This window comes from Coregonus lavaretus, assembly GCF_964263955.1.
Source record: "Coregonus lavaretus genome assembly, contig: HAP1_SCAFFOLD_271, whole genome shotgun sequence".
NCBI classification, from domain to species: Eukaryota; Metazoa; Chordata; class Actinopteri; order Salmoniformes; family Salmonidae; genus Coregonus; species Coregonus lavaretus.
Window position 1 is genome coordinate 575,111 of NW_028157817.1, and position 21,516 is coordinate 596,626.

Genomic DNA, 21,516 nt, shown 5'->3' on the forward strand with positions numbered 1-21,516 from the left:
GAGAGGACAAAATACTTAAAAAAACAACAACATGTATGATAGTTTATTAACCACACCTGTATGTCAGAGGTTTTGTGCCCCACAGGTGAACTAAAGGAGAAGGTGACCCACTCTATCTAACCAGGAGACTGAATCAGGCCTGGCGGGAAGGGCCCTACCAAGTACTGCCTTTGCCAGCAGAATAGCTGAGAGATCCATCTGGGTGCATGTCACTCACTGCAAAAAGGTAAACCCAGCTACACCTGACGAACAAACACAGAGTTAGGAGAAAGATCCTATCACCACTAGTGCTCGGGGGTTGGCTCCTTAACGAAGATTCCCTTACCCTGTCTGATCATCCCTGTGTGAGTTCGATAGAAGGTGAAGCAATGGGTTGGCCTCTGGCGTCTGACATGTTCTCAGGGCGAGGGTGGGGATTCACAGGTCTCCCGACGGTAGGTAGCTGTCTGATTGTGGGGGCCATATTCCTAACACACACGGACCCTCCTGTTTCAGCCAGAAGTGGTAGTTAACCTAACACAAGTTGAAAAGGCATAGGAGACAGCTAGACGTAGGGAAAGGGGAAATACTAGGGACTTTAGGGAAGGACATCACCAATCTCCATACACAGTTTAGGGACAGGTGGAGTATTGTGAAAGTAGGGAATTATCAGAAATGGCAGTGCGACCCATATGAGGGTAGGTACTGTCTGAAAGTCTGAATTATGCTAAAACAGATTACAGACCTGACAAGTGAGATATCTTCTTCAACTGGGGCACCCTATAGAGTAAACCTCTCTGAGGGAGGTAGTGAGACAGTGCAAACTATAGACCTGAAGGAAGTAGTACAGATGGAGATGGAGTAGATAGATTTTAACCTGTGGTTGGAATGGATTCAGTATACGGTCTAAAGAGGACTGTTATGCCTGTAGGACAGCCAAACCAAGGTTAACAACTACTCCGTTCCCCTTGACAGGCTTTGACTCTCTGTCAGGTTTATCCTCCATGCAAGCCACCTGGGGATGTGGTGAAAGAGTCTTATGGTAACTTGCACTATCTGTATCCCCCGATAACAAAGTCATCCCAACCTGGGTTGCCTCAGTTTGAAGTCACAGGGGATTCTTATTGTTTTTCTAGGACTAATAAGATAGGATACAGGGTAGGGCATCTTAGCTCCTGCTCCCACACAGAGAATGTCACAAGTAAAAGAGACCATGACTAATCTCTCCTCTTTGTTGCAGCCAGAGGATTTTAGGAACCAAAACCAGACCCGTGCTGACATCTGATGGATGTGTGGTGATAACTGATTGTGAACTCACCTACATACGCAAACAATCAAACGTGTCAGAGACTGGTGAGTTGTCACGTAGAAAGTAGAACCTCCTCCCGGGATCCTTTGATGAAAGGATATATATTGATGGGATCCACAATCAGATCGCAGCTGGGTTTGAATCAAGTATTTTCTGGTGGTCAACAATTAATAAAAATGTAGATTGGATAAATTATATTTAATATAACCAGCAAAAGATTTATAAACCACACTCGTGATGCAATAAAGGGATTAGCTGAGCAGACAGCGGCAACTAGCTTAATGACATGGCAGAATAGAATAGCTTTAGATATGCTTGTGGCTGAGCGGGACGGGGTTTGTGTTCTGTTTGGATATATGTGCTGTACTTTCATCTCCAACAACACAGCACCGGACAGGTCCGTGACCAAAGCGCTTCAGGGACTCACCACGCTGGCGAACGAACTGGTTGAGAACTCTGGTATTGATAGCTCCATAAACGGTTGGTTTGATAACATATTTGGTAAATGGAAAACTATTGTTGTAACTATTCTGGGTGAAGTTATAGCTTCTATGGGTATACTTGTTCTTTGTGGATGTTGTCTTATTTCCTGTGTCTGAGGGTTGGTGAGAAAAGGAGATGGAGAAGGTGGTTTCCAAACAGATGGTGAGATACGGCCCAATCCCGGACTCCGACCTAAGGAATGAAGGATATGACCTACCAGACTTGGAGGAGTGACACTCTAGAGGGTGTCTAAAGGGGGCCAAAATTTACTTCCCTGTTGGTGTTTTATGTTTTAATAATCTTATGTTTTGTGTTCTATTAATCCTGTGTTTTATGCTTTATTACTCAAGTTAACCATTGGGAATGTTTGTCTTTCCTTATGTGAAGGTTTGAAGTGCCTGGGTGACTTGTAGCCAACCGTTTGCAAGTTGGGTGTAGATGGAAGGACTGAAGGCCTTTTATTATCAAATTGTCTATTAATAAAAGTGTGATTCTTTTTGTTTGTATTGTATTTTAATGAGTGACACCCTAGAGGGCGTCAAAAGGGGGATTGTTGGATTCTATTTTTCTCATAATTGGATCTGTATGTGATGAATAGCTTGGAAGGAATGCATTAATGAGGAGCACTGTACTGATATGGATTGTTTCACATAACAGGCTGTTATTCATGTAAGGAACGTTAGGGGTAGGACAGATAAGACTTGTATTTCTTACAGATACGAACACTCTCTCTTTGTAGTCTGTGAAACTGTCCTTGAACATGGAGTACAGTGGAATGGTGTCTTTTGGGTGCTGACTCCGCAGGTTATTATCATAGCAACTTATGCCTGGCAACAAATGGAGTGCCGAGGAGTTGGGACCAACCCCTGCGCCAACGGATTGGCTGAATGGAGTCTGGACCACACTCAGTCCTTTGCTCTGGTTGGCCAACAGAAGAGGTGGAGGCTTTCTGTCAGAGTATTTGAAGAAGAGCTTAGAACAATGGATCAGTTCTCTGTCTGCCCTGCGTGTTTTTTCAGTGAGCCCGTATACGAACCTTCATACTTATCATACATACATTTTGCATATAATACATTTAGCTTGGATTGAATATCTCTTGATTATGTTTTCTCTTATTCCAATACCAGATTTGAATTACGCAATTTCTAACACTGGTCACATACAGCTGATGTGTTGAAGTCCACAAACGAAGGGAAAAGGTGAGAGGAGGAGTGTGCATAGAGGCGAGAAGGAATACAATGTGGCTGCTATGAAAGTGAACTTTGTTAATGCGTGATCAGGAGTGTATTCATTCCGCCGATTCTGTTGAAAAACTTTTCTTAAACGGAAGCAAACGAAACGGGGATAAAAATACCTAAATTTGTCCAATAGAAACTCTTGTTTGCAACTGTTGGACTAATGATTAAACCCTAGATAAGCTAGATGCAGGGAAAGAGTGTACAAGGCGGTATTGAATGTGTCACTGTCTGTCATCTCAAATATTTCTCTCAACCTGTGTGCACCTGTGTTGTAAACTTTCATTTATAGGCTAGGTTGTAGCAACCTCATGATGGGTATAGTGAAAATTCGAGTATCATGTAGTAGCCTAAACCTATCGATGTGACATTGAACTGGGTGAATGGAATATGAATGACAGTCATCCAACATGCTGTAATAGAAAGATAGCTCATATAAAAATTTAAAATTAAAATGTCCTCCCTCATCATAAACGGCACTGACCGCTACTGGTGTATACAAATGTAGTAGTCCGAGTGTAGTTATTTGTGATTAAATATGTCCTCTAACTGCCCAACAATCCAAAGTAATAAGGTTGATAGTGTAGTCTATCAAAGCAATCAGACCAATTATTTTACTAAACGTAACTTTGACTAAATGTAACTGCTTGGCTAAAGTAAAACATTTAAACTTCTTCCACTAACACAAAAATAAATGCAAAGAGTTAAAGCAAGGAAAATGACAATCTAGTTTTTAACTCGATGTCGCGCTGCCTGGGTAGCATACGTAGAATTGCATAGATACGCCCATCCCTGAAGTCCGAGGAAGTTAGCTGGCTAGACGAGCTAGCTCTGCATTTTAGTTTAGCTGTCTAGCTAGCTCATTTAGTTCCAAACAAATAATAATCCACATACATATTTATTATCAATGATGGACAGGCTTCGTAGTATGATAGGGGGACGAGAAGACGAGGAAGTGGGGCTCACAGCGCAGGTAACACAGAAAGAGCGTCGTACTTTATCGGTCAGTGCTATGCGGGACCCTTGGGACTTCCCTACCCTAAACTTAACTCCTACCCATAACCCTTACTTAACTCCTACCCATAACCCTTACTTAACCCTACCCATAACCCTTACTTAACCCTACCCATAACCCTTACTTAACCCTACCCAGTTTAAATTTCAACTTTAATGGGGGATAGGGACGTCCCATGGATCCCGGATAGCTTGTTAACCCAAAAACTTGACTTGACACACGACGAGTCGAGTGGTGAGTGACAGTGCATTTCCGTTAACCACATCAAATGCATAATTTGATTGTTTTTAGTCACGAGTATTTCAGCTAACACTTTGTACCTTGTTGTCATTGATACACCCCACATACGTGTCGACTCCGCTGAAATAGTTTGGTAGCTAGACCAGTTTTGTCGTGAACAACATTTGCGTGAGCAACTTTACAGTCTATGGCAATAGGGGAATCGGCGGTTCGTCTTCAAAATAAAAGTCCTCAATTGAAACTGATACAAACAGATACAAATGTGTGAAAACATGCCACAATTAGACTAGATAATGCTAAACAAGGTTGGAATGTTATATAAATTAAACAAAAGACAATTAGTTAATTTGACAAAAAAATTGTTTAAAAATCAGTTGAAATAGGACTGTGGATGTATTTGAATTGAAAATTGCGTTGGGGACATACTTATATGCACTGTACAGCCTAACTTTTGGATTGTGTGTCCATGAAATGGGGTAACAGCCTACACAGTGACACCCACAGAACACAACTATGTAGAGTTTACACAAGTATTAGCCTCTTAGCACTTATTGTAGGACTTTGACTGTGGGAATTCACCTCACTATTCAGTGCAATATGAAAGTCCTGCAATAAGAGCTAAGATGCTAAATCTTGTGTAAACTCTGCATAGTTGTGTTCTGTGAGTGTCACGGAGTTGGCTGATACCCCATTTCATGGGTGCGCAATCCATAAGTTAGACTGTGCAGGTCATACGCTGCCTTCAGAAAGTATTCATACCCCTTGACTTAGTCCATATTTTGTTGTTAGAGCCTGAATTCAAAATGGATTAAATCACATTTACACACAATCCTCATTTATGACAAAGTGAAAACATGTTTTTAGATGTTTTTTGTTGTTGGTCAAACTAACTAATAATTGTATTTTGTTGAATTTATATAACAACATTCCAACCTTGTTTATCATTATATAGTCCAATTGTGGCATGATTCCACTATTTCTATCGTTTGCATCAGTTTCAATACGCGACTTTTATTTTGAAGGCAAACCGCCGATTCGACCATTGTTGCTGACGTAGTTGTTGTTCACGACACACATGCTAGCTCGCTAGTAGGAGTAAAGCAGGGCATGCGCCGATGCTGCTCAGGAGTTTAAAAAACGAGCGAGCTCTGACCATAGAGATCCTATACATTGATTACATATGTAATTGTATGGCTGTGACAGCTAACAATGTCTTATCATTAATCCCGTGTATTTGAATGCATCACTGCTCTTCACATGCCTTCACAAGGACAACACAAGAAGACAGCCTTTATCTAATCCATTCACTTAGTGATACACTTAGTTGAAGACATGCAAACATTGCGTTCATTTCCCTCACTAGCAATGCACACTTCAAAACAGTTCAGTGCTGCTCAGCTGATTTACAGTACAACCATGGCTTTCCTTTTCCTGTCACGTGACATCAGAAGCGAAGATTGAGTTGTGCTGCTGTAGTAAATAATAATAATAATAATATGCCATTTAGCAGACGCTTTTATCCAAAGCGACTTACAGTCATGCGTGCATACATATTTTTTGTGTGTGTATGGGTGGTCCCGGGGATCGAACCCACTACCTTAATATAATAATATGCCATTTAGCAGACGCTTTTATCCAAAGCGACTTACAGTCATGTGTGCATACATTTTTACACATGGGTGGTCCCGGGGATCGAACCCACTACCCTGGCGTTACAAGCGCCATGCTCTACCAATTGAGCTACAGAGGACCACGTAGAAGTTCTAAAGATACGTTATATTACTTATCTTGTTTTTGTGTGTTCAAATAGGCCTAACTGTATATTTCTCTCTCATCTTTTGCCACTGGTCAGCATTGTAGAACCATCAATAGGCAGCGAGACCTTGGGTCCCTGGGTCTGTGCGTTGGGTCGTTGCCCCTCTGTCTTGTGACACACCCTACCATTGTTCTCTCCTCAGGTCCTGGATGCCTCAAGCCTCAGCTACAGCACCCGGGTGAAGTGGTTCGTCATATGCTTCGCTTCAGGCATCCTGTGCTCCATACTGGTGAGATTTGGCCTTATTTCAGCATCATAGTGAGTCTGAAATGGTGCCCTTTTTCTCTAATATAGTGCACTACTTTTGACCCCGGGCTGTACTCTAGATACGGGACAGAAACGGGTATCCCCTGTCCATATAATCTTATTCCTTATAATCTAAAAGGCAAAAGTGATCTGAGATCAATACTACTCTGAGACAGTTTCTTAATAGCCTAGAGTCCCTGGCCTATTTCAGCATGGTGCCTTGTTCTTCCTGTTTGGTCCTAGCCCCTGAAACAGACTGGCAGGTGTTCATGAAACTGTTTTGGCAGGTCACAGGTCACTAAAGTTGACTCCACTTCTATCCTGCTGTTATAGTTCTATACTTGGGAGTTCCCATCTTTAATGAGTGCTGCTAGTCTAGGAACGGGTCCCACACTGTTCATGCACCTAAAAAAGGTCAAACGGATCCTAGATCACCACTACTTTGAGAGACTATGAATAGGGGCCCTGGCATATTTAGGCCATAATAGGGGCCCTTTTACCTGTGTCTATTTCGGCATACTTGTATTTATTTATACTGTGTGGTACCAGCACTGTCTGGACCACACAGACAGTTTCATGAGAGTTTGTGCGTTGTTGACATTTCAGTAAAGCAACTCTTGTTATACACAATATATACAAAAGTATGTGGACACCCCTTCAAATGAGTGGATTCGGCTATTTCAGCCACACCCGTTGCTGACAGGTGTATTAAAATCGAGCACACGGCCATGCAATCTCCATAGACAAACATTGGCAGTAGAATGGCCTTACTGAAGAGCTCAGTGACTTTCAACGTGGCACCGTCATAGGATGCCACCTTTCCAACAAGTCAGTTCGTCAAATTTCTGCCCTGCTAGAGCTGCCCCCGGTCAACTGTAAGTGCTGTTATTGTGAAGTGGAAACGTCTAGGTGCAACAACGGCTCAACCCCGAAGTGGTAGGCCACACAAGCTCACAGAACGGGACCGCCGAGTGCTGAAGCGTATAAAAGTCGTCTGTCCTCGGTTGCAACACTCACTACCGAGTTCCAAACTGCCTCTGGAACGTCAGCACAAGAACTGTTCGTCGGGAGCTTCATGAAATGGTTTTCTATGGCCGAGCAGCCACACACAAGCCTAAGATCACCATGCGCAATGCCAAGCGTCGGCTGGAGTGTTGTAAAGCTCGCCACCATTGGACTCTGGGGCAGTGAATCACTCTTCACCATCTGGCAGTCCAACGGACAAATCTGGGTTTGGCAGATGCCAGGAGAACGCTACCTGCCCCAATGCATATTGCCAACTGTAAAGTTTGGTGGAGGAGGAATAATGGCCTGGGGCTGTTTTTCATGGTTAGAGCTAGGCCCCTTAGTTCCAGTGAAGGGAAATGTTAACGCTACAGCATTCAATGACATTCTAGACAATTCTGTGCTTCCAACTTTGTGGCAACAGTTTGGGGAAGACCCTTTCCTGTTTCAGCATGACAATGCCCCGTGCACAAAGCGAGGTCCATACAGAAATCGTTTGTCAAAATCGGTGTGGAAGAACTTGACTGGCCTGCACAGAGCCCTGACTTCAACCCCATCAAACACCTTTGGGATGAATTGGAACGCCGACTGTGAGCCAAGGCCTAATCGCCCAACATCAGTGCCCGACCTCACTAATGCTCTTGTGGCTGAATGGAAGCAAATCCCTACAGCAATGTTCCAACATCTAGTGGAAAGCCTGCCCAGGAGAGTGGAGGCTGTTATAGCAGCAAAGGGGGGGACCAACTCCAGATTAATTACTATGGTTTTGGAATGAGTTGTTTAACGAGCAGGTGTCCACATACTTTTGGTCATGTAATGTATTTGAAGGACTTTATTGTCTCTATCTGTTGTAATGTTTGTTTGAACATTCCACCTTCCCTTCCAATGCCCACAGCTGTTTCCATCCACAAAGCACTTTCTCATAAGAGTCACTTCGTCATGTACAGGATATTCCCTTCTGCCATCCGCCTGCCTACAGAACAGTTGTACTGATAACAGCTCTGCATACTGATTATTCACACCATGTGGTTAACAACACTGGTGAGAGCCATTCATAGCGGAAGACCTCAAATCATGAGTCACCAGAATGTTCAGTTTTGGATAACACCATTTATAAAGGCTCATTCGTGCTTGTAAGGGGTTATGAAGCATTATACCTGCAGGCTGTAAGTGAAGTGGTACCCAGTTTTGTTGTATGGACATACGACAATATGATTTATAAAAATAAAAAAAATCCTCATTCATCATCGATTCTACTTAGGCCTAGTTCAGGAATGTGTTGAAACATCAATCATGTATTTTTATGCACCATTACTCTTTACATGCTTTCATAAGGAGATGGATCACATGAGGTAAGGTTGGTGTTGAACATCATGGTTTCTTCCACAAGGAGATACCCTTTATCTAATAACCTAGGTCAGGGCTCTCCAAACCCTGTTCCTGGAGAGCTACCCCTCCTGTAGGTTTTCACTCCAACCCCAGTTGTAACTAACCTGATTCATCTTAGGTGGCTAGATTAGGTATTGGAGTGAACCTACAAGATGGTAGCTCTCCAGGAAAAGGGTTGGAGCAAAAACCGGACAAGCTGGTATTGCACCAGGAACAGGGTTGGAGTTAAAACCTACAGGACGGTATCGATCCAGGACAGTGTTGGAGAGCCCTTGCCTATATGATCAACAACAAAAAAGAAACCTAAATGACTGTTTTTGTGAACCAGGAAGTCAATGTGGAGATTTATATGGTGTTTTACCACTAGGTGGCGATCATGTCACATTATTGTAGTTTCAGGGAACCGTGCAATTTTCCTTAGGCCTACATATTTTTCTAGTTGAAAATGCAATACAAAAGCAATACAAAAGATGAGCATTTTTAAACATTTTAACTTCCTGATATTTACCAAATACCCTAATTCCAGGTGAGATTGATCTAGCGTACCTCTTCTCTTGTCTTCCAGGAGTTTATAGACAGTGGAAACGATCTGATCAGTTCAGATCAGACTGGTATACAGACTGACGGTAGGGTGATGCCTAGGTGGACGGGGTAATGATTTAATGTTGTGTGTTTTTAACCAGGGCACTGCACTGCTGTTCTTACCCGGCGGCACCAAGCTGTTTGCTGTGTTCTACACACTAGGGAACCTCGCTGCACTCTCCAGGTGAGTCATTCATTCATTCATTCATTCATTCATTCATTCATTCATTCATTCATTCATTCATCCATTCATTCATTCATGATTTGCGAGCAATACTGATGTTACTGCCAGAGCTAAAGGCAAAGCTATTTCCATTAAGCTATACTTAATGCATATACTTTTTACAATTACATTACATTTCAATAGATGCCCAGAAACTAAATCCCTTCAATTAAAATTTATTGTGAGGAAATGTAACTGTAAGTTCCATCCTATCCATCTAATTTGACTTTGGATGCCAGACTTGACCAATTATGAATCTCCTGTCCCATCACCTATTTGGAATGTACACAGTAGCAGTCCGTCAGTAGCTACCCAAGTGTCCATTGAGTTCATTGTAGAGGGGTGTTCAAGTCATGGAATTAGAATGAGATCTGGTCATAGGTTCTGTCCCTGTTCCATTGATTCTATTTCTATGGTTCGGGTGTCAATAGTACCACTTGATTTGTCTGCCCTACTATGCAGTAGTTGTCTAAATGTTCAGACAGAACAGAAGTACACTGGACGGGTTTCCCTATTGAGCTTGGTGTAGTAGTCCTGTGTGGCTCAGTTGGTAAGAGCACGGCGTTGACAACACCAAGGTCATGGGTTCATTTCCCCGCAGGGATCACATACAAGACATGTGGCCTGTGCACTCACTGTCCTGTAAGTAAGTTGCTTTGGACACGATGTGCAGCTGTCTAGGATTAATTGTGGTATAGGGTTTCTATAGTTCAGGACATGCTGTACAGTGCATTAATGTCTTCGGTTGAATCGCTGATGGTGGAACAGGTCTGTTGGGTTTAGTTCGTCATCTAAGAATCAAGAGAGGGTTGAGCTGTCAGATGAACATATCACACGTGACTCTCCGAGATACAAGTCATACGAAAGACTGTAAAAATGGAACCCGATGCCTGTCTGCTTGGCACTCAGCATTAAGGAGATGGATTAGGGGTAAGGGTCTGTGACAGACTAGCGTCCTGTCCAGCGGGTGTACTTGTACACAGTGGTGAACCATGACTATAGGACCTAGGCCTTCAGAGGGACCAAAACTCTTCCAATACGTTATATCAAACAAAAAAATCTAGAAAATAACAGACAACATAGCATCACTTAATGCGCCCAACATATATATCCCCTGTAGTCGGACCATTCTAGTTCTAGTGAAAGAGGAGCAATGCTTTTTGGTGACATTATGAATGAATCAAACAGGCCTGGCTGCGCTTCGGGCTGCCGTACACGCAGAGACAGAACCGGCGTGGACACAACATGTGACACACAGCATAAATAATGCGACCAGCGAAACAAAAAACACAGTGTTTACACAACCTATGATAGTCTAACACCACTATCACCAATATCTACAACAACAGTTTCATGTCAAAGGTGATAGGCTCGTGGTGCTGAAAGGACAGAGACCGTAATACCTGTGCACTCCATGGCGCTGAAGGAGAGACAGTTTTGGTCAAACACATAGACTGGAGACAGCAGTCACACGCAGCATCAAATAATGTTAAAGAATAAGCATCCCATTCACTCCAGTAGGCCCCATGAAATCATACCAATAGAAAAGCACAACCATTTCATGTACAAAATGAAATTAACAAACCAGCTATAACTTCCCATTGCAAATGTATTTTATCACGTTCGTTACACTAACCGGTGAGCTAAAGTTTAAATGCAACAATGTTTCATTCTTTTCAAATAGATAGCTAACAAAAACAGTGCCACTCATCAGATTATGATAATTTGTAAACAAAGTTTGAAAGGTAATCTTGAAAAGGGTGATGCTAACAAATTAGCAACAACATCCACTTTGAAGTTGATAACTGCTGCTGTAGCCGCCGTCGCCATTCTTACACTACTACAACACAAGATAGCTAACATCACACTACTACAACACAAGGTAGCTAACATTATCACACTACTACAACACAAGCTAGCTAACATTGTCAAACTACTATAACACAAGCTAGCTAACATCACACAACTACAACACAAGCTAGCTAACGTTGTCACACTACCACAACACAAGCTAGCTAACATTGGCTCCCTACCATAACACAAGCTAGCTAACATCACACTACTACAACACAAGCTAGCTAACATCACACAACTACAACACAAGCTAGCTAACGTTGTCACACTACCACAACACAAGCTAGCTAACATTGGCTCCCTACCATAACACAAGCTAGCTAACATTGTCACACTACTACAACACAAGCTAGCTAACATTGTCACACTCCTACAACACAAGCTAGTTAACATTATCACACTACCATAACACAAGCTAGCTAACATTGTCACACTCCTACAACACAAGCTAGCTAACATTGGCACACTACCATAACACAAGCTAGCTAACATTGTCACACTACTACAACACAAGCTAGCTAACATTGTCACACTCCTACAACACAAGCTAGCTAACATTGTCACACTACCATAACACAAGCTAGCTAACATTGTCACACTCCTACAACACAAGCTAGCTAACATTGTCACACTACCATAACACAAGCTAGCTAACATTGTCACACTCCTACAACACAAGCTAGCTAACATTGTCACACTCCTACAACACAAGCTAGCTAACATTGGCACACTACCATAACACAAGCTAGCTAACATTGTCACACTCCTACAACACAAGCTAGCTAACATTGGCACACTACCATAACACAAGCTAGCTAACATTGTCACACTACTACAACACAAGCTAGCTAACATTGTCACACTCCTACAACACAAGCTAGCTAACATTGGCACACTACCATAACACAAGCTAGCTAACATTGTCACACTCCTACAACACAAGCTAGCTAACATTGTCACACTACCATAACACAAGCTAGCTAACATTGTCACACTACCATAACACAAGCTAGCTAACATTGTCACACTACCATAACACAAGCTAGCTAACATTGTCACACTACTATAACTCAAGCTAGCTAAAGTTACTAGCGTTATCGTAGGAAAACTACTGCTTGTGCCACTGATTATTTTCTCTTGCGCTCTCAGTAGTTTTACTTACTCTCCAAGATATCTGATGGTTTTGATCTAGGTTACCTAGTAATGTTTAATTTATACTCTGCTGTCAGACGAAGATGGGTGGCCCTCCCCTCTGAGCCTGGTTACTCCCCTCTGAGCCTGGTTACTCCCCTCTGAGCCTGGTTACTCCCCTCTGAGCCTGGTTACTCCCCTCTGAGCCTGGTTACTCCCCTCTGAGCCTGGTTACTCCCCTCTGAGCCTGGTTACTCCCCTCTGAGCCTGGTTACTCTTTAAGTTTCTTCCTTTATTTGGGAGTGTTTCCATGCCGCTGTGCTTCTGCTTGCTAAAATTCATTAGGTTGGTTGGTTATTACAGTCACAGACAGGTGTCGTGTCGTCTCAACGTTGTGTGTGGCTATCTGTGTGACTGTCCTTTGACAGATTGACACAGTGTCCATTTTGTGTCGAATGGGAAACTCTCACATCTCTTTGTTTCAGGTGTCATCTAAAAAAATTTAAAACGCCAATGGCGACAGCTAGTCTTACTGGGGTCCGACACAACAAAAAAAGGCATTACAGACAAAATACTTGACAATTTACATACATTTAAAAACATAAACATGTAGTGTGTTTGTGTGTGCATCTATCAGTTACACATACATGTCAGTACATACACACAACAAGTAGGTCGCATTGGGGAGAGGCGATGTGCCGTGAGGTGTTGCTTTATTCGTTTTTTGAAACCAGGTTTGCTGTTCACTTGCGCTATATGAGGTGGAAGGGAGTTCAATGCACTCATGGCTATGAAAATGTATGCACTCACTAACTGTAAGTCGCTCTGGATAAGAGCGTCTGCTAAATGACTAAACTTTTTTTTTTTTTTAATGGCTCTGTATAATACTGTATGTTTCTTTGAATTTGTTCTGGACCTGGGAACTGTGAAAAGACCCCAGGTGGTACAGTGGGGAAAAAAAGTATTTAGTCAGCCACCAATTGTGCAAGTTCTCCCACTTAAAAAGATGAGAGAGGCCTGTAATTTTCATCATAGGTACACGTCAACTATGACAGACAAATTGAGAAAATAAAATCCAGAAAATCACATTGTAGGATTTTTTATGAATTTATTTGCAAATTATGGTGGAAAATAAGTATTTGGTCACCTACAAACAAGCAAGATTTCTGGCTCTCACAGACCTGTAACTTCTTCTTTAAGAGGCTCCTCTGTCCTCCACTCGTTACCTGTATTAATGGCACCTGTTTGAACTTGTTATCAGTATAAAAGACACCTGTCCACAACCTCAAACAGTCACACTCCAAACTCCACTATGGCCAAGACCAAAGAGCTGTCAAAGGACACCAGAAACAAAACTGTAGACCTGCACCAGGCTGGGAAGACTGAATCTGCAATAGGTAAGCAGCTTGGTTTGAAGAAATCAACTGTGGGAGCAATTATTAGGAAATGGAAGACATACAAGACCACTGATAATCTCCCTCGATCTGGGGCTCCACGCAAGATCTTACCCCGTGGGGTCAAAATGATCACAAGAACGGTGAGCAAAAATCCCAGAACCACACGGGGGGACCTAGTAAATGACCTGCAGAGAGCTGGGACCAAAGTAACAAAGCCTACCATCAGTAACACACTACGCCGCCAGGGACTCAAATCCTGCAGTGCCAGACGTGTCCCCCTGCTTAAGCCAGTACATGTCCAGGTCCGTCTGAAGTTTGCTAGAGTGCATTTGGATGATCCAGAAGAGGATTGGGAGAATGTCATATGGTCAGATGAAACCAAAATAGAACCTTTTGGTAAAAACTCAACTCGTCGTGTTTGGAGGACAAAGAATGCTGAGTTGCATCCAAAGAACACCATACCTACTGTGAAGCATGGGGGTGGAAACATCATGCTTTGGGGCTGTTTTTCTGCAAAGGGACCAGGACGACTGATCCGTGTAAAGGAAAGAATGAATGGGGCCATGTATCGTGAGATTTTGAGTGAAAACCTCCTTCCATCAGCAAAGGCATTGAAGATGAAACGTGGCTGGGTCTTTCAGCATGACAATGATCCCAAACACACCGCCCGGGCAACGAAGGAGTGGCTTCGTAAGAAGCATTTCAAGGTCCTGGAGTGGCCTAGCCAGTCTCCAGATCTCAACCCCATAGAAAATCTTTGGAGGGAGTTGAAAGTCTGTGTTGCCCAGCGACAGCCCCAAAACATCACTGCTCTAGAGGAGATCTGCATGGAGGAATGGGCCAAAATACCAGCAACAGTGTGTGACAACCTTGTGAAGACTTACAGAAAACGTTTGACCTGTGTCATTGCCAACAAAGGGTATATAACAAAGTATTGAGAAACTTTTGTTATTGACCAAATACTTATTTTCCGCCATAATTTGCAAATAAATTCATAAAAAATCCTACAATGTGATTTTCTGGAGAAAAAAAATCTCATTTTGTCTGTCATAGTTGACGTGTACCTATGATGAAAATTACAGGCCTCTCTCATCTTTTTAAGTGGGAGAACTTGCACAATTGGTGGCTGACTAAATACTTTTTTCCCCCACTGTATGTCTGGTGGGGTAACTGTGTGTGTCAATGCTGTGTGTAAGTTGACTATGCAAACAATTTGGAATTTCCAACACATTTATGATTCTAATAAGAACAAGAAGTGACACAGTCAGTCTTTCCTCAACTCTTAGCCAAGAGAGACTGGCATGCGTAGTATTAATATCAGCCCTCTGATTACAATGAAGAGCAAGACGTGCCGCTCTGTTCTGGGCCAGCTGCAGCTTAATTAGGTCTCGTGTATGTTTACACAGTGACAACAGCGTGTGAAAGATACTGGGACAGTGTCTTGTGTGTCCTGACTCCTGGTTACTGTTCTGAACCACAAACAGTAGTGTTATGTTTACTACAGAGCGGCAGGTAGCTTAGTGGGTAAGAGCGTTGTGCCAGTAACCGAAAGGTCGCTGGTTCTAACCCCGAGCCGACTAGGTGAAAAAATCTGTCGATGTGCCCTTAATCAAGGCACTTAACCCTAATTGCTCCTGTAAGTCGCTCTGGATAAGAGCGTCTGCTAAAATGACTAAAATGTAAATGTTTACACTGGACTTGCGTTCCAAATGGAACCCTATTCCCTTTGTAGTGCACTACTTTTGACCAGGGCCCATATAGGGCACTACGTATGGAATAGGGGGCCATTTGGGACACGGACAGGGCTTTTGTCCAGTATGTTCACATAGTAACTTGAAGTGCTCAGTTAAGGCGGCGTATATTCAGCTAAGCAGGTTCATAAGTAACTCATAAGTGCCACATTGTATAATATTTAGGCTCACAAGCCCTTCAGCATATTGGTGGTTATGTAATGGTTACTTTAACGGTTACTACTACTCAAACTGGTTCTGTTGGAAAAGCTTGTCTGCCTGAGGGGAAGTTGGCTATTTATTTAGCAGTAACACTTGCCACTGTTTTCCAGGGATTCCTATGTGGCCATGTGGTTTGACACACTGACTTGCTGGATCGATTTAAAATCGGACTAAAATGCCTTAGAACCTTATGAGCTCACGAAGAGCTCATAAAGAGCTCATAAAGACTGTTGAAGAGGCAGTGTGCAAACTGATCCAAAAGGTTTGTTCTTGAACACTGCTGTAGGTGAGGGAAATTTGACCAGAAATATTGCAGATTGCACCTTTTTTTAATGAACCATTGAACAGCATGAAATATTGCAGATTGCACCTTTTTTAAATGAACCATTGAACAGCAGGAAATATTGCAGATTGCACCTTTTTTTAAATGAACCATTGAACAGCAGGAAATATTGCAGATTGCACCTTTTTTTTAAATGAACCATTTAAAGTCTAGCTTCCTGGATATTTTACGAAAGGTGTACCACAGGGGTTGTTATTGGGACCTGTTCTCTATCTGTTATAATGTGTAATATTCATCTGTATGCAGACGGTACTGTTGCCGTTGACGACGCAACTGTAGACCAGGCGTTGCTATAGCTGCAATGTTGCTATGGCTGCAATCTGACTTTGTTGCCTTACAAAATGCCCTTGTTGGTTTAAAACTTGTACTTAAATGTGGGCAAGACTAAATATATGTTATTCTCTAATTCTCACAAAAATATTATTATTTATTAATTGAATGGTTCTCCCATCAATCGGGTTCCCGCCTATAAATATCTGGGATTTTGGATTGACAAGGATTTAACATTTTAAAAAAACATACTGATGAGCTAGTTAAAAAGCTAAGATTTAAAGTGGGCTTTTAAAATAGATCTTGCCTCTCCCTAAACAGCAGGAAGCAGATTGTACAGTCAACTTTCCTGCCAGTTCTTGACTATGGTGACACCATTTACCAGAATGCAGCAGCTACTACCATTAAACCTTTTGATGCCGTCTAACATGGCGCCCTTCGTTTTTATCACAGGTGACAGTTTTAATACTCACCACTGCATCCTGCATCAAAAGGTTGTCTGGTCCTCATTTAAAGCCCCCTAGATCACTTCACTATTCCCATTTTTGTTTCCAAAGCTCTACTACACAAGCTTCTGACTTACCTAACCACGCTGTTAAATATATATAAAAACAATAAAATACAAACTCTTGAGGTTCCTCGGGTCTCTACCGAACTAGGTAAATCCGCTTTTAGTTTTAATGCGCCTCACTGCTGGAAAGATTTGCAGAACTCATTACAATGAGATGTTGTGGTGCCGCTCGGGCAGTTTAGGGTGTTAATGGAGGACCTAGTAGCTGAGGACTGAGGACTGTTCTTTATAAACGTTGTGTTTTGTATTGATTGCGGTTTTTGTTTTACATTGTATTGGTTGTTGTATTGCCATGATCAGGGCACCCTTGGGAATGAGACCATCGGGTTTCCCTGAATAAATAAAGAAGAATAAAAAAAATCTTATACATTTAACAGCATGAAATATTGCAGATTGCAGCTTTTTAATGAACCATTGGAACAGTAGGAAATATTGCAGATTGCACCTTTTTTTTTTAAATGAACAATTGAACCATAAGAAATATCGCAGAATTCAGCTTTTTAATGTAGGCTGTGCGGGTAGGCTGGTCTACATGAGATTATTGTGGATAAGAGCGAGAATATTTGTATTTGTCAAACAGCAGTCAAGCATGGATCATCATGTCACCAGAATAAGAGAAAAGCTCATCACCGTGCCCTTTCGCCACCCTGTGAAGTTCATCATAACTTATTTAATCTACAGTATAGCCTAATGAACTGCTTGGTTTCCCAAGTCGTAGTGGGAGGACCACATCATATAATCGCGTGACAAGTTAACTTCGATATGATGGTTATTATATCAATATTTGCGCATAAAGGACTTTTCACCACCATTTCTCGCCTAATTAATTTTACAAAGACAAAAAGATCCCACCATGTCGAACAAATTATCTTTTGCAATTTATAAAATTGTACCGAAACTTCCTGTTTACATGGCAGCTGTCGTGTTTTTTTGTAAAATACGGTATGACTTTACTCGCATAAAGACTGTGGATGGAAACATGGTTAGTGGCTTTAATAATGTGCCTGTCCATTGGAGCACCTTAAGCCCTTCCTCTCCTTCCTCTCCTTCCCCTCAGCTCCACTTCCTCTCCTTCCCCTCAGCTCCACTCCACTTCCTCTCCTTCCCCTCAGCTCCACTTCCTCTCCTTCCCCTCAGCTCCACTCCACTTCCTCTCCTTCCCCTCAGCTCCACCACTCCACTTCCTCTCCTTCCCCTCAGCTCCACTCCACTTCCTCTCCTCCTCCTTCCCCTCAGCTCCACTCCACTTCCTCTCCTTCCCCTCAGCTCCACTCCACTTCCTCTCCTCCTCCTTCCCCTCAGCTCCACTCCACTTCCTCTCCTCCTCCTTCCCCTCAGATCCACTCCACTTCCTCTCCTTCTCCTCAGCTCCACTCCACTTCCTCTCCTCCTCCTTCTCCTCAGCTCCACTCCACTTCCTCTCCTCCTCCTTCCCCTCAGATCCACTCCACTTCCTCTCCTTCTCCTCAGCTCCACTCCACTTCCTCTCCTCCTCCTTCCCCTCAGCTCCACTCCACTTCCTCTCCTTCTCCTCAGCTCCACTCCACTTCCTCTCCTCCCTCCTTCCCCTCAGCTCCACTCCACTTCCTCTCCTTCCCCGCAGCTCCACTCCACTTCCTCTCCTTCTCTTCAGCTCCACTCCACTTCCTCTCCTCCCTCCTTCCCCTCAGCTCCACTCCACTTCCCCTCCTTCCCCTCAGCTCCACTCCACTTCCTCTCCTTCCCCTCAGCTCCACTCCACTTCCTCTCCTCCCTCCTTCTCCTCAGCTCCACTCCACCTCCTCTCCTTCTCCTCAGCTCCACTGCACTTCCCCTCCTTCCCCTCAGCTCCACTCCACTTCCTCTCCTCCTCCTTCCCCTCAGCTCCACTCCACTTCCTCTCCTCCCTCCTTCCCCTCAGCTCCACTCCACTTCCTCTCCTCCTCCTTCCCCTCAGCTCCACTCCACTTCCTCTCCTCCCTACTTCCCCTCAGCTCCACTCCACTTCCTCTCCTCCCTCCTTCCCCTCAGCTCCACTCCACTTCCTCTCCTCCCTCCTTCCCCTCAGCTCCACTCCACTTCCTCTCCTCCCTCCTTCTCCTCAGCTCCACTCCACTTCCTCTCCTTCCCCTCAGCTCCACTCCACTTCCTCTCCTCCCTCCTTCCCCTCAGCTCCACTCCACTTCCTCTCCTTCCCCTCAGCTCCACTCCACTTCCTCTCCTTCTCCTCAGCTCCACTCCACTTCCTCTCCTTCCCCTCAGCTCCACTCCACTTCCTCTCCTTCCCCTCAGCTCCACTCCACTTCCTCTCCTTCTCCTCAGCTCCACTCCACTTCCTCTCCTTCTCCTCACCTCCACTCCACTTCCTCTCCTCCTCCTTCCCCTCAGATCCACTCCACTTCCTCTCCTTCTCCTCAGCTCCACTCCACTTCCTCTCCTCCTCCTTCCCCTCAGCTCCACTCCACTTCCTCTCCTTCTCCTCAGCTCCACTCCACTTCCTCTCCTCCCTCCTTCCCCTCAGCTCCACTCCACTTCCTCTCCTTCCCCTCAGCTCCACTCCACTTCCTCTCCTTCTCTTCAGCTCCACTCCACTTCCTCTCCTCCCTCCTTCCCCTCAGCTCCACTCCACTTCCCCTCAGCTCCACTCCACTTCCTCTCCTTCCCCTCAGCTCCACTCCACTTCCTCTCCTCCCTCCTTCCCCTCAGCTCCACTCCACTTCCTCTCCTTCCCCTCAGCTCCACTCCACTTCCACTCCTCCCTCCTTCCCCTCAGCTCCACTCCACTTCCACTCCTTCTCTTCAGCTCCACTCCACTTCCTCTCCTCCCTCCTTCCCCTCAGCTCCACTCCACTTCCTCTCCTTCCCCTCAGCTCCACTCCACTTCCTTTCCTTCCCCTCAGCTCCACTCCACTTCCTTTCCTTCCCCTCAGCTCCACTCCATTCTCCTCTCCCCCTTCCTCCACCTCATCTTCACTCCATTCTCCTCTCCCCCTTCCTCCACCTCAGCTTCACTCCATTCTCCTCTCCCTCCAGCTCAGCTTCACTCCATTCTCCTCTCCCTCCCTCCTCCAGCTCAGCTTCACTCCATTCTCCTCTCCTCCCTCCTCCACCTCACCTTCACTCCATTCTCCTCTCCCTCTTCCTCCACTTCAGCTTCACTCCATTCTCCTCTCCCTCCCTCCTCCAGCTCATCTTCACTCCATTCTCCTCTCCCCCTTCCTCCACTTCAGCTTCACTCCATTCTCCTCTCCCCCTTCCTCCACCTCATCTTCACTCCATTCTCCTCTCCCCCCTCCTCCACTTCAGCTTCACTCCATTCTCCTCTCCCCTTCCTCCACTTCAGCTTCACTCCATTCTCCTCTCCCCCTTCCTCCACTTTATTTTCACTCCATTCTCCTCTCCCCCTTCCTCCAGCTCAGCTTCACTCCATTCTCCTCTCCCCCTTCCTCCACTTTATTTTCACTCCATTCTCCTCTCCCCCCTCCTCCACCTCAGCTTCACTCCATTCTTCCCCTTCCTCTACCTCAGTTTCACTCCATTCTCCTCTCCCCCTTCCTCCACTTCAGCTTCACTCCATTCTCCTCTCCCCCTTCCTCCACTTTATTTTCACTCCATTCTCCTCTCCCCCTTCCTCCAGCTCAGCTTCACTCCATTCTCCTCTCCCCCCTCCTCCACTTCAGCTTCACTCCATTCTCCTCTCCCCCTTCCTCCACTTTATTTTCACTCCATTCTCCTCTCCCCCTTCCTCCAGCTCAGCTTCACTCCATTCTCCTCTCCCCCTTCCTCCACTTTATTTTCACTCCATTCTCCTCTCCCCCCTCCTCCACCTCAGCTTCACTCCATTCTTCCCCTTCCTCTACCTCAGTTTCACTCCATTCTCCTCTCCCCCTTCCTCCACTTCAGCTTCACTCCATTCTCCTCTCCCCCTTCCTCCACTTTATTTTCACTCCATTCTCCTCTCCCCCTTCCTCCAGCTCAGCTTCACTCCATTCTCCTCTCCCCCTTCCTCCAGCTCAGCTTCACTCCATTCTCCTCTCCCCCCTCCTCCAGCTCAGCTTTACTCCATTCTCCTCTCCTCCCTCCTCCACCTCACCTTCACTCCATTCTTCCCCTTCCTCTACCTCACCTTCACTCCATTCTCCTGTCCCCCTTCCTCCACCTCAGCTTCACTCCATTCTCCTCTCCCCCTTCCTCCACCTCACCTTCACTCCATTCTCCTCTCCCCCTTCCTCCACCTCAGCTTCACTCCTTTCTCCTCTCCCCCCTCCTCTACCTCAGTTTCACTCCATTCTCCTCTCCCCCCTCCTCCACTTCAGCTTCACTCCATTCTCCTCTCCTCTGTCCTCCACCTCAGCTTCACTCCATTCTCCTCTCCTCTCCCTCCACCTCAGCTTCACTCCACTTCACCCCGTGGCTGTCTGAGAGCCTGTTTGCGTCACCAGTCACAGACAGACGGATGTGATGCTCCGCAATCACACAGCCCACTCAGATGTGCAC

The 21,516-nt window shown here is 44.6% G+C and overlaps 1 protein-coding gene across 1 annotated transcript in view; it reads left to right on the forward strand.

Annotated features, from left to right (window-relative positions):
* The first annotated feature begins 3,800 nt into the window (after positions 1-3,800).
* Positions 3,801-21,516, forward strand: part of LOC311124894 (vesicle transport protein SFT2A-like) — a 42,908-nt gene continuing 25,192 nt past the window's right edge. The window contains exons 1-3 of the mRNA XM_084198991.1: positions 3,801-3,979; positions 6,220-6,306; positions 9,401-9,483. Coding sequence (XP_084055117.1) covers positions 3,914-3,979; positions 6,220-6,306; positions 9,401-9,483 — 236 coding nt within the window. The 5' untranslated portion in view covers positions 3,801-3,913. The remainder of the gene's footprint in view (positions 3,980-6,219; positions 6,307-9,400; positions 9,484-21,516) is intronic.